Source organism: Dromaius novaehollandiae, chromosome Z, assembly GCF_036370855.1.
Source record: "Dromaius novaehollandiae isolate bDroNov1 chromosome Z, bDroNov1.hap1, whole genome shotgun sequence".
Lineage (NCBI taxonomy): Eukaryota > Metazoa > Chordata > Aves > Casuariiformes > Dromaiidae > Dromaius > Dromaius novaehollandiae.
This window is the reverse complement of record NC_088132.1, coordinates 864,452-878,958: the sequence shown is the minus strand read 5'-3', so window position 1 is coordinate 878,958 and position 14,507 is coordinate 864,452. Positions and strand designations below refer to the sequence as shown.

The following is a 14,507-nucleotide window of genomic DNA, read 5'->3' as shown; positions in this document are numbered from 1 at the left end:
ACAGATTCAAGCCCCAGATTTCACTGGGTCATCCAGAGCTTGTCTTTGTTGGGCTAGATCAGCTTATTTGTTGTTTTTTAATTAGAACTAATTTTGTAAGCACATAAAAAAGGGCCTGATCTTTTACAGAAAAAAGGAGAATTCATACCAAAGTAAGCCTTAAATGAGTATCAGACAAATAACCATATAAGAACCAGCAATAATATGGCATGTCTGTAGCTAAGAGATAAAAAGGCAGTTCTGAACTTAGGGCAGGCAATCCATGGTAGTCAGCTCAGGTTATAACAGTACTGATGCCAAGGCACTCTGCATTTAATCTGGGGAGAGAACTCAAGCTATTAAGCAGAGTTAAAACTGTAGCTACTTTGTTGTCACGTTAGCCAGTGAGGAAGGAGGACTTTCCTGCCTACAGTGGAGATCAAGAAGATGTGTTTTATCCACATACTTCAGGCAATTGTTAGCACAACTGCCAGCATAGAAAGGACTTATGTATACCCTTTCAGAGGAGAGAAACTGAAGTCCAGGAGGAAGCAGTATTGCCTGCAAAACCTTACCAGATTATAGCTGAGAAGCAAAACCCAGAAGTCCCAGTCAAGCCCCTCAGCCAGGAGGTAAGTCACTGTCTCCATGACAGGACAATCCTGCCACATGACCAGAAAAGGGAGCACCTTCACACTGAGTAAGGGAACTTGGTGCTCAGAGAGAGGGGAATTTCATCAGGAACTTTGCAGAGGGCTCCAAGGCAGTACACAAGAATGACCATCAGCAGGTAGGGACAGAAACTCCCTCCTCTCTTCCTGAAGCCAACATTGCACCAAGGAAGCAATTTGGTATCCTACCACCCACCTCTGTGCCTTTGCTGAAGGCTTCCTTTGGGTAAGCACTCCTAAAGCAATTGGGAGCTCAAGGGACTTTAGTGAGTGTTGGTGACCAGTGACAAGGACAGAGTCCCATCATGCTGCAGGAGACGTGTGAGCCAAAGGGCAGACCCATAGCTTTCACCTGCCTCTTTTCCTGGGTGCTAGGCCACCACAAAACTCCCAGAGTACCCACCTAGGCAGAGATGTTCATACATATCTGAATACGAACCTGATCCAGGATATTGCCAGGATATGGAGCAGGAGAATAAAGTGAGGTCTAACAATCTGCCATCACATGTAACATAGTAAATACTGGTATTAACAAAGGCACAGAATAGCTTTTCTCAGACAACTGTTCAAAATCATGAGGAGAATCCAGGGGAACACCTAATTCTGAAATGACTTAATTTTCAACTAAAGTGTGAAACACATGACATTTCCTGCAAGATGAAAGAACACACATATTGAAAATAGCAGTGCAGGAATACTTGCCTCCATGTGAACTGCAGGTAGAAATAATAATAAGACCATCCCTAGAAAAAAAAAAAAAGGAAAAAAGACAAAACAAAACAAAAAAACAGAAAAGGATCTGACAGATTAAAAGCGTCTCAGGACACGATTTAAAATTACAAGGTCCAATTCATAGGTTAGCCAGTCAGAAGGGCTCATAATGACAGCTCACTTGAGGCACACTAGAAATGTCCCTGTTATCAAAGAGGGAATTTCAGCCTATGGTTGCTATACGAAGCCTGAAATTTCTGACAGGGCCAAAACACCAGCGATGGAAAAAAAAATACCTTGTGCTGCTGCTGTAAACTTCACCCAGGAGAAGCAACATGCCCAGCTATACTAGAAATGGCTTTTCAAATCCATTAAATCCTCTGAAATAAAATCACTTCCAGACTGAATCCAATAGCTGATTCCAGACCACCCTTTGAGCAGTGATAGGATACAGCTGGTCAACCTCTCCTCAGCCACGGCAGGGCTACCAGGTCCTCAGGAAAAGCAGAATTCACATGGCACTGGGTTAACCTCTCCAAGCAGTACCCACCACCGGTTCCTGCTGGGCCCTGGACCCCAGCAGAGACCATCGCATGCTGGAGCAACGTCACAGCCCAGAGCAAAACCTAAATTTAGTTGAAGGTGTTGTCTGCTTTCCAGAAGTCCCACCTCACTGGCACTATCTCTATGGCAGGTACAATTACACCGATAAATAATTGGAAATCCACCTGTGAACTAGTTTCCATTCCCACCCACTTCTCCCAACAACAGGCTCCCACAGCACCTCCCTCCTCTTCCACTCACCAGAAACCTCTTCTAATTCGTGACTCAGGTGTCCCCATGACCAATTTATCCCTATTATTCTTCTACCAGTATTGTCCTTCACCTTAGCTTTTCCCTCACTGGAGTGTTTACTTCTCTCATGTATTTAGAGAGAGCAGCTGTGCTCCCCTTTGACTTTTTTTCCTCAGCATTGTTAATGTATCTCAGTGCAATTCCAAATTTCCACTTTCATGGTCCTTTTAATGTGTCATTTTGCAGCTTGGCTGACATGGAAGAGGAAGGGCTGATCTTAAAACAGTGCAGTAAGAAAAATACAAAGGAGAAAGCTGTAATTGTCAAAAGAAAAGAATTTTAGAAATATAGAATGCAGGAAAAAATCATGAAAATACATCTGTCCACTTTTAATGCATTTATTTAAAGGAAGAGATATCAAGATTTCTTGTATTTAAAGAAAAAAATAAGAAGGAAACTGCAAGCATGAGAAATTGGTTCATTCACAATGAAAAACACATTTCACTCTGAGAGTAAGAGCCGGTGACTGATTTTTTTTTTCCTCCTTTCTTTACTGAGGAAACTAACAAATACATACTTCTGCTGTTCCTTGGAGTTTTTATATTTCAACAGAAATTTGGGGGCTTAAACTGACTTCCCAGTCCAAATGCTTGAATCAACTTGCCATCCCATATCAGCCCTGGAAAGAGGGCAGAACAGCCTCTCCAGAAATGCTACTGGGAAATGGACAACTGTTCTCAGAACAAGTGTATGATTTATGGGAAGGTAGAGAAGTTGCTAGCAATGCACCTGATTGGGAAAAGCTCATTTTCAACTGAGCATGAAAAAGATCAGATGTAACTCAGCTGTTTCTGAAGGTGATGAGAAAATTGCCAGGAATTCCTACAGGATACACGAAGTCCTAGAAGTTAATACTGCTATCACCACCAAATATCACTAGCTGTGTTTGTTCTTGATAATGATGTCAAGGAAGAGTGACATGCATACATTTAAAATTTCAGTGTAAAATAAATGGCTTTCACAGGTTAAAAACGCAGTTGTTTGGGAATAATGTATTAGTCCCACACAATCTTTCAAGTCTGTGATGAGAGTCTCTCTTTCTGGGTGCAAAGTAAATACAAACCGTGTATTTTGAAAAGGGTTTTATGAAAAAAATGCATTTTTTAGTAAAACCTGTCCAAAGTCCTCTTGTGAATTAAAGTTTTAATTAACACATGTATTTTCAAGGAATTTAATGAACACATACACTTAAGACAGGCGTTAGAAAAGAGGAGACCAAGCAATCCCACACATTTTCTCCCCCTTCAGGGCACAATCTTAGACCAGGTGCAGTATTATGGTGTGAGGAAGGTAGAGGAACAAGGAAGTTTCACTACCAACATCAAGGCAAGGACAAACTTTCAAGTCCATTAAGTTTGCAGGCTCAGCTCTTCCCAGCACCAAAAAGAGGGAGGAAGGATTGACTGAAGGGTGATAAAGAAGAAGGAAAAAAAAAAAAAGGAAAAAAAAGAAAAAAAAAAAAGCTGTTCCCTTCTCAGGGAGAGGACAGCAGTGTTTAGGTGCGTTGAGTCTTGACTCCGTCCTGCTCTGGGGACAGGAGAGCCACATGCCTCTTCCCATGCAGGAAGACTGGAAGAGCAACCATCTAACCCTGGGAGTAAGCGATCTTCCCAAAGATACTTAGCCTTCTTCCACAGATGAGGCTGGAAGCCTAGAAAAACATCTTTCACTCAGCTACCTTGAACATAAGGTTCAAATTTCTTTTATAACTGGTCAGCCTTGCCCGTGCTCTCCAACGGAAAAGAAAAGGTGGATCCAGGGACAGAGAGACACAGACAGCTCAGCCATTTGGCCACCTAAGAGTTGACACACATATCTTTCCCATACCTTTCTCTTTAAATGCTCTCTGCCTTCCCCTTCATTTCTCCCATTCTGCCAGGTAAAGAGTTATCAAAATGGCTCCACCAGCTCAGACTTGGCTTCTTTGTTTCTTTCCTTAATTTATTTTCATAGATGGTATTTCAGAGCCCTTTTACTCCAGAATTCCTGTTGATGCTGTATGTTTCACATTGCTTCAAGGTCAATATCACTACAAATAAGCCACAAGACTCAAGTCATGCTGCAAATCCATGATAAGTAGCTGGTAAGCACCTTCATTCTTTTAGGTAATGACGAATTCAAATTGTAGTAAGATTCACATCAAAAGTCAGCAGATTAAGTTCACTTTGTTTTAATGCATTCCTGCAGTGACAGAGTCCAACCAATTTCAAATCATCTCATTTAAAACAGCAGAATAAATTAATTATTGCACTGTACAGTGTGATCGTACATTTGCTCCTAGTAGGAGGACCTGACTTGCTTAAACTATTTTGTTTCTAATAGGTGCACTGATTCTTATAGATGATAGGAAGATCACTGGTAACCTCCCCTATGCTAGTAACTGCAGCTGTTACCAGCCACTGAAGCCAACCTGCAAGAAACACAGAACCGGCTGCAGGCAATCTTTTGCAATGGAGCTGTACGTGAGGGAATAAGATGTCAACTAACATACTTAAAGCCACAGTTTAGTGACTGTTTAAGGTTCTGTGCAGCCTCAAGCAGGCACTTGATCTCAACACAGGCAATGAGCACATGCTGCCAGGGCACAGTTGCAGCCTCCCAAGGAGGCAGGGTCTGGGTCTAAGGCAGGGTGCTCATTGCCCTGCTACAGAAGTGGGATGGTGGGAGGAGACATTTCAGCAGCTTTGCGTGACTATTATCCCACAGCCACTGCCCCACAAACCGTATCTCCTCTGTATGGACAGAGACAGGTCTGAAGCACCAGTGATCCCCATCCTGGAGGATGCTGGGATGAGCACCTGTGTCTGAGTCTCAGCACCAGGCACTGTTCCCATTCCTTCCTCTCTGAGCATTACCACTTAAAGTTCGAAGTGGGGAGCACAATGCTCAAACAGAGGAGTACGCATGCGGGTGCAGCCCTCCTGACAGGAGACAAGCCACTGGCAACACTGGTAGAGATCCATCCCTTCCTTGCTGCCAGCCTTTCCTGAATCCTGTGTTATCTCTTCCAGCCCTCCTAAACTCTTTGGTGGTCCTCTACAACTGCTGGAGGTCTTCTAAGCCCTCTGTAGGTACCACAGATTTCCCATTGCAGTTTCCCACACAAACCTCTTGCTGCTGGAATGGATTTTCATGCTGCTGACCTTGGGGATGCTCCAGGAGTGATGAGAATCCTGTCCTCCAAACAGGCTGGGTGCCTGTCCTCCCTTAAGAATGGACACCCTTTACAGAGACTGCCAAAGCATTTTGGAGCCCTGTATATTACTGCAGAGCTGACAGTCACTAATCATCACCGACAAGCCTTCATGGGTATGATCTCATGGGTTTATCTTGCCTCCTAATCAAACCACACACCCCTCCCATCCAGAGCAGCATTCATGTGCACCAGCATTCTATGATGGCTGTCCCTGCATCAGCAAATGAGGAAATGAATAGATCTCCACAGCCAACAGCTGGAGCTGCTACAACCTCATGGTCTGACACAAAGGCAAACCAGTAGCTCACATTCAACACACCCGCAGAGTCCCATTGTCACCAGAAAAGCCTACAGAACTGTGATGCATCATGCACGGGGCTCATGTCCAGCTCCACATCTGCTGCTGCAAATAACATTTCCTATGCAGAGGATATAACAGAGGATAAAAATTCAGTGCTGACAGACTAAATTTGTGCTGATACTATGCAGTGGGCAAGAACTCTTCTTTTCTCTGGCTCCCATGAGGGCCAACTTTCGTTATCACAGAGACAAAAAAGAAGAGCCAAAGATTCAGGTGTGCAGCAATAGATCTTGAAGTGAAAAGAATGCAGCTCTTCCTTCAAAGAGGGGAAGATACAGATCTTCCTTCAAAGATATGAATCAAAGAGAAGCAGATTTTGACTATGTCTTTTATTCTGCCATGACTAAATCATAAATGAACTCAATGCATGAAAAGTTTCCTCATTTCTCCCTTTCTCCCCTTTTCAAGAGGGGAAGCTTCTTAGTTTTCCATGTCACTATTCCAAGTAGGCTCTTGGGAAGCCGATGTTCAGGAGATTCTTAGTTCAGCTTTTTGTGGTGTATCTCTAGAATCACCATGCTGAAAGTATCTCCTGTCCTGCAAGGATACTCCATATCGGTTTGCACATATGACAAACAGAAGTAAGATCCCAGCAGACCACACAGGTGCGGTCATTATTACAACCTCAACAGCCCCAAGAGGCTCAAGCAAACATAAAGGGAAGTCTCCACAAAAAAGGCACAGAGGAGGGGGGGGGGGGGGGGGGAAAGATGTATTTTGCCAAATTTCCTCCTCCTCTTGATTTGAATCGTGGTCATGACATTACAGTTGCTTCACAGGTATCATTTTCACAGTCAGTGATCTGCTTGCTTCCTTGGAAAACATCTTCCTCCATAGTTTTATTAGGAATTCCTGAAGAACAAATCAAATTCTACAGGTAGTCATTGGAGGATCTGGCATCAAATAAATGAACAAGGATGATCCAGAGCTGGTATAAATTAATGGGTCTTGCGCAGCTCTAGAACTTGTGTTTGTCATGTGTTTTGGAAGCACTGAGACATCTACGTGAGATTTCTTTGAGGGTAAGGTTGTGATTTTCCTTTCTATTCAGGTCCTAGCAACAGACATCATGATATCACTTGGTATAACCTGATTTCTCAAAGAAAATCTCTTTGCCAGCATTATAAATTAGAAAAAATAGAGCCATTAAAACCATTCCTTCTGAAAAATGTATCCATCAGATATTAGTGCTGCCTCTTCATCTTCTAAACATCATTAAAATGCACATAGTAAAAGTATCAGATACAAAAGATAGATCCAGAAGAAAATAGCACAACCATACTACAGACTGAAGCTGCAGCCTTCATCTTATGCCCCTAGTGGTTTAAGGATTTAGGTAAAAGGTGTCCAAGCACAAAGGTAGATGAGTTTCCAACATTCACCAAATGCCACAGTGGGGTGGAGACCTTTTCTCTCATCTCCATGAACCTCCAGCCTTCATGATTTGGAAGCATTTGACTCTAAAGTGAAAGACATCACGTATCATGAGTCACAGGGATTACAGCCGGAGGACACCCCAACAGTAAACAGCAGCCAGAGAGTGATTTTTTTCTTTTTTTAAAGCAGGGTTGCTTGGTACCATAACTTTGCAGTCCTGAATTTCAGTTTCTGTCCTGCTCCAGGACCTCGCACATTAACGTAAGCAGTGGGGCTCAGCTTAGCTGATGTGCCAGGTCCCAGAGGAGGAGGAAAGGCTCAGCAGAGTGCTACAAATGTGAGAGACAGAGGCTGAGCTGGAGGAGGAGAAGGCAGAAACCACTTTGTGAATGCCACACTCTGTGCTACCCTGGGCAGGTCTGTGCTGTCTCTAGCTGCACTCAATCTCACCATTTTGCCAAGGACAAATCAAGGACTTAATCCCCATGCAACAAGCAGGTGGAGTGAGCCAAATGTAACAGCAAAATACACACTTCATAAACCACAAGGCAGCTGCTAAGATGTCATTAAATGCTAGTACCGTTCCCACCCAGGCTTATCTGCCATTCACACGTACTCGCATCTTCACTGATGTAAGCTTAGCACAGGGGCTGGTTTTTCAGAGTTTATGGACAGTGGCTTAAATCCCATGATGTTCAGCAGGATTTAAATCCCTGCCCACCTTCAAGAACAAGGGGAATACCTCTGTGTTGATCTTTGTGCTACACACTGCTGAATCAAAGCTGCAAATATAGGATATGATGTAGGCAGTCCCCTTACTGACCTGACACCTTGCAGATAGAAAGCTGGTTGCATGTGTCCTTCTGCCCACAGTATTTCCCAAATCCTTATGAACCAAAACAAGTCTCCACTGCATCCTGGCGGACAAAAAAGCGAATGCCCAGCAGCAGCAATCTGCTGACAACAAAACAGGAATACAGCCCAGTGAATATCTAATCAGAAACACAAATCTGCTTTTCCTCCTGCACAGGCTGGTGATGTACAAGGAATTCAAAGGCTACCAGCAGCATAAAGAAGGAATCCAGACAGTCCCATTCACGTACATCGGCATATGTGAAATGCATTACATGGTTCATCTACAGGCAGATATTAGGAGAAGTCGCTATTTAAAGGAGGCATCCCAGCTACACAGTTCTCCTGTGTGTGGGGATAAAAGGAGCACACCGGAAGGGCCCCGCACCACACCACACCAAGTGAAGGGTTAGAGCTGTTGTGACTTTTTCTGTATACCCTTGTCTTTGCAGCCTTCTGGCCTGTACAAGCCTGGATCCTGTGGTAAGGAGTTTCTTTCTGTTCAATCACATCATGATCCCATCTCAGGCAAATCTCTCCCCACCTCCAGATGGGCTTTTCCCTTGCCTTTTTCCGCATGAAGATGCCTTGCTCCTCAGCCCTCAAGCCTCCCAGCAGAATGATGGTAGCCAGCAGGAGCTTCATGAAGTTTCTATTTCCATCCAGCTTCCCTGTATGAGATTGTGCCCAAACCATCAGTGATGAAGGAAATGAGCCAGTGTAGTATATGATGAGGTAGTACAGTGTGAATGCACCCACTGCTTCCCCTTGCTTTCATGAAGATAGTTGGCAGACGTAAGCAGTGCCCAGTGAAAAATACCATGACTAAATTCCTTAAGGGACCATTTCAGGGCCTCCACCTGTGTTTTTTTCTGTGGAAGTCACACATCTTGGTCTACTAGATGATCTTGGCCTATGTGAGATCAGTGCTCCAGAGCTCTGACCTGGTTTGGTAAACAGCATTCTTGCCTTAAAATGCAGCCAGGCAAACACCCTGTTTGCTTACTGAACTTGCTGACCTCCAGCTATCTGGTCCATCACAGGAAGAGGAAAAGTGAGCAATCACCACGGCTACACATCCATGCCAATGCATGCTGGCATGGCAGGGATCTGGTCAGGGCAGGGAGGTAAAGCACCCCTTTGTTTTCAGAAAAGTGGGGGAAGATAGAAGACATAATTTCAAGCCCCTAGGTTTCCTCCCATTATTTTCTTCTTGCTGCCCCACACTGCTAATCAGCATCAAGACTGCATTTAAGACCTACAGTGCCTGTACTGTCACACACACAGATGAAGTGGCTTTCACACAGGCCTCTAAGAGATCTGAAGAGCACCGAAAAGGTCACAAAAGCCAACTGGCCAAATTAACTAATATTTGCCACTGCTTTTCCTGGATCTCTGTCCCAAATTTGTATGACGGGGCAGGCTTGAAGAGAGCAAAGATTTGTAAAGAAAAAGACGTACTTCAAGCCTGTCCAACAGTCACACAAAACCCCTGCTGCCAACATTAGCAGCACAATCCCGGTGCTGGCAGCACAGCGGAGGATAGCCTCTACTGCAGAGAAAGAGCAGGCTTCTGTGGACACCTTTAACTGGGAGCCAGAGAAAGACATCCTACATCAGCAATACAATTTCTTGCCAAACTGATTTCACCAAGCCTAAATCCTCTACATTCCCACAGAGTCCTAAGCAAAGCGAGTCTACACAGCATAACTACCTTTGTTTGCTGGTCAACCTGGGGCCAGTCGCCTTTCAAAACACCTTCCTGACGTTTTCCTCTGACTGCAAATACTCCAAGGCAAAGCAAATCTGATCTGTTACATACCATTAGAGACAGAGAAAATCTCTCCAGGGACTGCTTCAAAGGCAGTGGCCAAAATCCCACAGCAAGTGTTCTACTAAGGCCATAATTTATTACGGAAGCAAAATTTGAGACATTGTTTTCCTCAGGAAGAGAAGTGAGGTGTGTGGGGGAAGCAGTTTTCCTTCCAAAGCCCCCTCTGATCATTCCAGTAGAAGGCAACTTGGTCGCAAAGTCCCCCCCTAGGCTTCAGAGCCTTGCATAGCTCTGTCCAGCAAGAAGATGTTCTCCTGGCAAAAGCACCCAAGCTGCAAGTGGGTGTCAGGTTCTTAGCTATGACATGGTGCTGGACGCTGGAGAAAGAAAACATCATGTACACAGCGCTTAGACAAGAAATTCCAATTACCCCTCTCCCTCTGTGAGGTGTCCCCAGGTGGATCTGAGGTAGTGAGAGGATTAAGCTGTCACAGCTGTAGGTGATCTGCAGGTAGTATATAGCAGGCCTGATTCTCTGCAAGTTGGGTGGGGGGGGATTTTATTGGTAACATCTTTTCTTCTGTCAATGCAAGAAAAGATTTTAAGGCTGGGATAAGAACTTCTGTACCATTCAAAAAAGAAAAAAAAAATCACAAGCAACTGAAAAGCAGCTCAGGAGGGTTCTAGGAAAAGCCACATTAAATTGAAATTAAAAAAAGAGGCCAACAAATGCACAGGAAGATCTTCCCAAAGCTGGGCTAATGAAAACACTCACTAGCAGATCACGCAAGGTATCCTATGCAAAGGAAGTCTGTCATCTACTAGAGGCTGCACGCTTCCCTCAGTGCACACACCTCCATGCATCCCTGGCTGTCAGAACTGATGGACTGCGCATGCAGAGAAGGATATGGGCCCATCACTTAAGGAAGCACACTGTAACTAGGCTTGCTGTGCCAATGCAGCCAGGTCACATCGTTGCATTAACTGGGGCTTCAACACTGGGTGGGAAACTAGTGCCCAAGAGCACCTGGACTTTCCAGAATACATCAGCCCTGGTAATCCCCATTTTTCCTCTTTGAAACTGCATACAACATAAAAATAGGTCTCTGTTTAATTAACATTTTCTGGATTTTAGCCACTCTCCAGACACTCCTCCTCTATCAAGTAAGTGGGCAAGTTCAAGACATATTTTGCTACCACAGTGAGTCCTCCAGCAGAGGAGCTGATCTCCATGCAGTATCTTGTTTGAGACCTCTGAAACTCAAAATTCACCAACAGATGCTTTTTGAACCTGCCTTCTCAGCAGCTCCCATTATAGTGTAAATCCTGACCCTGGCATGCAACATTAGGTTAGAGTGGATGTCTGCCCAGAGTAAATGTTCTTTAGCAAGGGCAAACACTACTTCCAACTCCTGTTAGTCACTAAGCCACAAGAAAAGGCATGCATCACAGTTGTTACTCCTCTGCTGCAACCCTCCTCCCCCTGCCTTTAACTGCAGTCTCTAAGCAGTTATTTCCCATTAGCAGATTCTCTCATCTCCAGCTGCACTGGCTAGATCTCCAGTTTGTAGGTACGCTTCTTCTTTTCAGTGCAAGCAACTTTTTTCACACCATAGGTAATGGTGCAAAAGCTGCCCTTCACAAAATTATTTCTTTTTCAAAACAGACATTGAAGAGTAATGAAGTGGAACAGTACTACCATAAGGATACATATTAGTTCACATAGCTTCAATCCTGCTGTTTTGTGCAATTAAAGCAGAATCTTTCTTCGACCTTCAGAAACACCCCAACCAAAGCTTGGAATGCTTGCTCTGCTGTTTACTGCAAGATCTTGCTACCTTGGCAAAAAAACAGTTCCTTTCCCTTTTAAGATGAAAACCATGTTTCTGTGCCATGGAAAAGACTCCTGCAGTAGAAGTATCTATCAGGTGTTAAAGCTGCCTATGATACCAATAAAACCATGCATGAGACATTTCAGTTTCTACAGTTTCTCCAAAGGAAAACAGATAGGAAAAAACCACATACCTTAGATACAGTGGGGGGGGGGGGGGGGGAAGGGATCAGAGTCTCCTCATGGACTTCCTTTCAGGCCAATCATTCCAGCTCCCAGTAGGAACTAGTATTCAGCATTCAGTGATAGTCTCAACTGAACATGCAAGCCAAGTAGCCCAGAAAGGCAACACAATTGCAACAGAAATAAGGAATCTCGTTCACAGGTACTTCTGTGTTGTTTTCCTTTTCATGCACCTCTTTTGCCCCCACTTTTAAGCTAAAAACAACTCATCACCCATGGAAGGAAATATTCTGGAATTACATCAAAGGTCTACCTCAATTCCAGAGAGGGTGAGTGTGTGATGAGGGTTAATTTATTATTATTCCCCTGCTCATTGCAGCAATATTGTTAAAAATAACTCCTCTGACACTAGGTACAAAAACATCTCCACTGTCTGTACTTTGGTTTGACCAAAGTTTGGAGCAGGAAATGAAAAGGGGTTCCCACACATACCAAACACTACTCTTTCTTTGGGTTTGCTCTGACTAAACCTGTCTGCATCTGTTGCAAGACCTGCCTCTGTGGTAGGGCACAGAGCAGAGCAGGAGCCACTGCACAGCAGGTACGCAGCCAGCTGGTGCCCAGCTAGGCACAACCCAGGGCTGAGCACCTCGTGTGGCAGGTCTCTCCGCTGACATGGGGCGTTGGAGTCTGTGTGTTGCTGCCCTCTCCTGCTCGGATTGCTCAGACACTTGGTTCTGAGGCCACGAATCGGTGGCTGGGACGCTGCAGGGTCCCCAGGCAGCTCTCACAGTTACAGGCCATACCAGAGGCTGTCAGAGGTCCATCCTCTCTCTCAGCTGGTGGGGGGCAGGAGGGAAATAAGAGGCCCCTCCAGTACCAACCGCACTTACCTCCTAAAGCTTGTTTCATAACAAAATCCATGGCGATGGCTTAGGGGTTGCTGCCCAGTTTCACAACTCGCACGCAAGGAGAGCAGGATTCCCGTCCCTGGAGAGGAGCCTGTGAGGAGACACCAACATCAGCAGAGGAACGGTGTCTCCTGCAGGAAGGCTGCCTCAGTGTGCCTGTCCCAGACCAGCGGTCCTCTCTCCCCGCAACCTTCCTCCAAGTTGGCCACCCCCCAGGCATGCACAGCTAGACTGGCAGGACAGGGCACCCCGGCACAGGAGGGCAGAGAAGCATCGCAGCGGGGTGGGGGACACGGTGGTCCCCCCGTGCAGGGCTGTCCCGGGGGCAGCGCTCCGGCGGCCGGTCTCCGGCGTTAAAGCGGGGCAACTTTCCGCCTCCGCCCGCACCGCGCCCACCGCACCGGGGGCCGCCGCGGGGGCGTTTGAAGGTGAAGCGTTCCGCAAAGCCAGGCAGGTGCTGCGCGCCCGGGCTCGGCCGCAGCCCGCGCAGCGGGGGCAAACCCCAGGGCAAGGCTCCTGCCCCCCAAGCACCTTCCCCCCCCCGCCGGACGGAGAGCCCCCGGCGCAACACCAGCGGGGGCTGCAGCTCCCCGGCAGGACGGAGCGCGACTGCCCGGCCCCGGGCACGGGGCGCAGCGCGGGCGGCCGCTCCGCGCGGGCTGGGCTGCCACTTCCAGCTGCCGCCCCGCCACCGGCACCGGCACCGGCACCGCTCTGCCCGCCTCCCCGCGGCGGCCGGGTCAGAGCCGCACAGGCGGCAGCAGCAGGAGGAGGATGAAGGCTTCCCCGCCATCCCGCAGCCCCTCTGCACGGCGGCAGCGCTCCCCTCCTCTGCCCGCCCGGCGCCCGCGCCCGCTCCCGGTCCCCTCCCGCGGGGGCCGATACCTGCCGGCGGCGGGGGCTGCGCTGGGGCCGGCGGCCCCGGTGCGGGCGGCAGCAGGTGCTGCGGGGAGGCCGCTCCGCTCCCCTCCGCTCCGCTCCCCTCCGCGCCGCGCTGCTCCGCCGCTAGCGGCTCCGGCGGCCCATGTGCGGCTGTCGGGGAAGTTGCGGGGTGCCGGGGCACGGGGGAGAGGACGAGCCCGAACCTTCTCCCTACTTTTCCCCCCCGCGCCCCTCTTTTTATCACGGGATTTCCGGACCATCCCACCGATACAGTCCCTCCTTCCTCCTCCCCCCCGCGCTGCTGGAGCCGGGCTCCCGCCCTCCCCCTGCCTCCGGCTCGCCCGCCCCTTCCCTGCGCCGCCTTCACCCCGCGGAGCCCACCGCCGGCGCGGCCCCGGCGCTCCCAGCCTCGCCGAGGCGTGCGGGTTTTGTGCATGCCCCCTACGCCCTCCGCGGCTGGCCGCGAAAGGCAGCTGCCCTTGCGCTTTGCTCAGCCCGGCTTCAGCCCGCTGTGCATTTTGCAGCCGCTTCCTGCCGTTTCCTCGGGAAGCGTGTGAGGGGGAAATCGCTGCAAATGCAGCTTGCTGCAAACGGGGGAAGCGGGGGAGCGGTCCGCGCCCTCCGCTCCGGCTCCTTCCCGGCGATGTCCGGTCACCCCTCGGCCCGGGGCAGCAGCGCCTTCTCCCTCCGCCGCCGCCTCGGACTTCGCTGCGGCCGGCGGGCATCACCGGCGGCTCGGCTCAGCCCGCTCCGCGCCGGCGGGTTTGGCAGCCCGCGGGGGGGGGCTGGGGGAGATGGGGAAAGACCCCCCTGCTCTGCCCGCTGAAGGGCGTGAGGGGGACGAGCCCTGCCGCGGGTCCGCCCTCCTGTCGCCTGCAGGAGAGGTGGGTCAGCAGCTGCCCTCGCGGCCGGTGCGGGGCCGAA

At 48.2% G+C, this 14,507-nt stretch overlaps 1 protein-coding gene across 1 annotated transcript in view; it reads right to left on the bottom strand.

The window, feature by feature from the left end:
* Nucleotides 1-13,893, bottom strand: part of CPLX1 (complexin 1) — a 126,640-nt gene extending 112,747 nt beyond the window's left edge. Inside the window, exons 1-2 of the mRNA XM_026099389.2 lie at nucleotides 13,587-13,893; nucleotides 12,684-12,792 (exon numbers count right to left, since the gene is read on the bottom strand). Of these exons, the coding sequence (XP_025955174.1) occupies nucleotides 12,684-12,714 (31 nt within the window). The 5' untranslated portion in view covers nucleotides 12,715-12,792; nucleotides 13,587-13,893. The remainder of the gene's footprint in view (nucleotides 1-12,683; nucleotides 12,793-13,586) is intronic.
* Nucleotides 13,894-14,507: the final 614 nt, after the last annotated feature.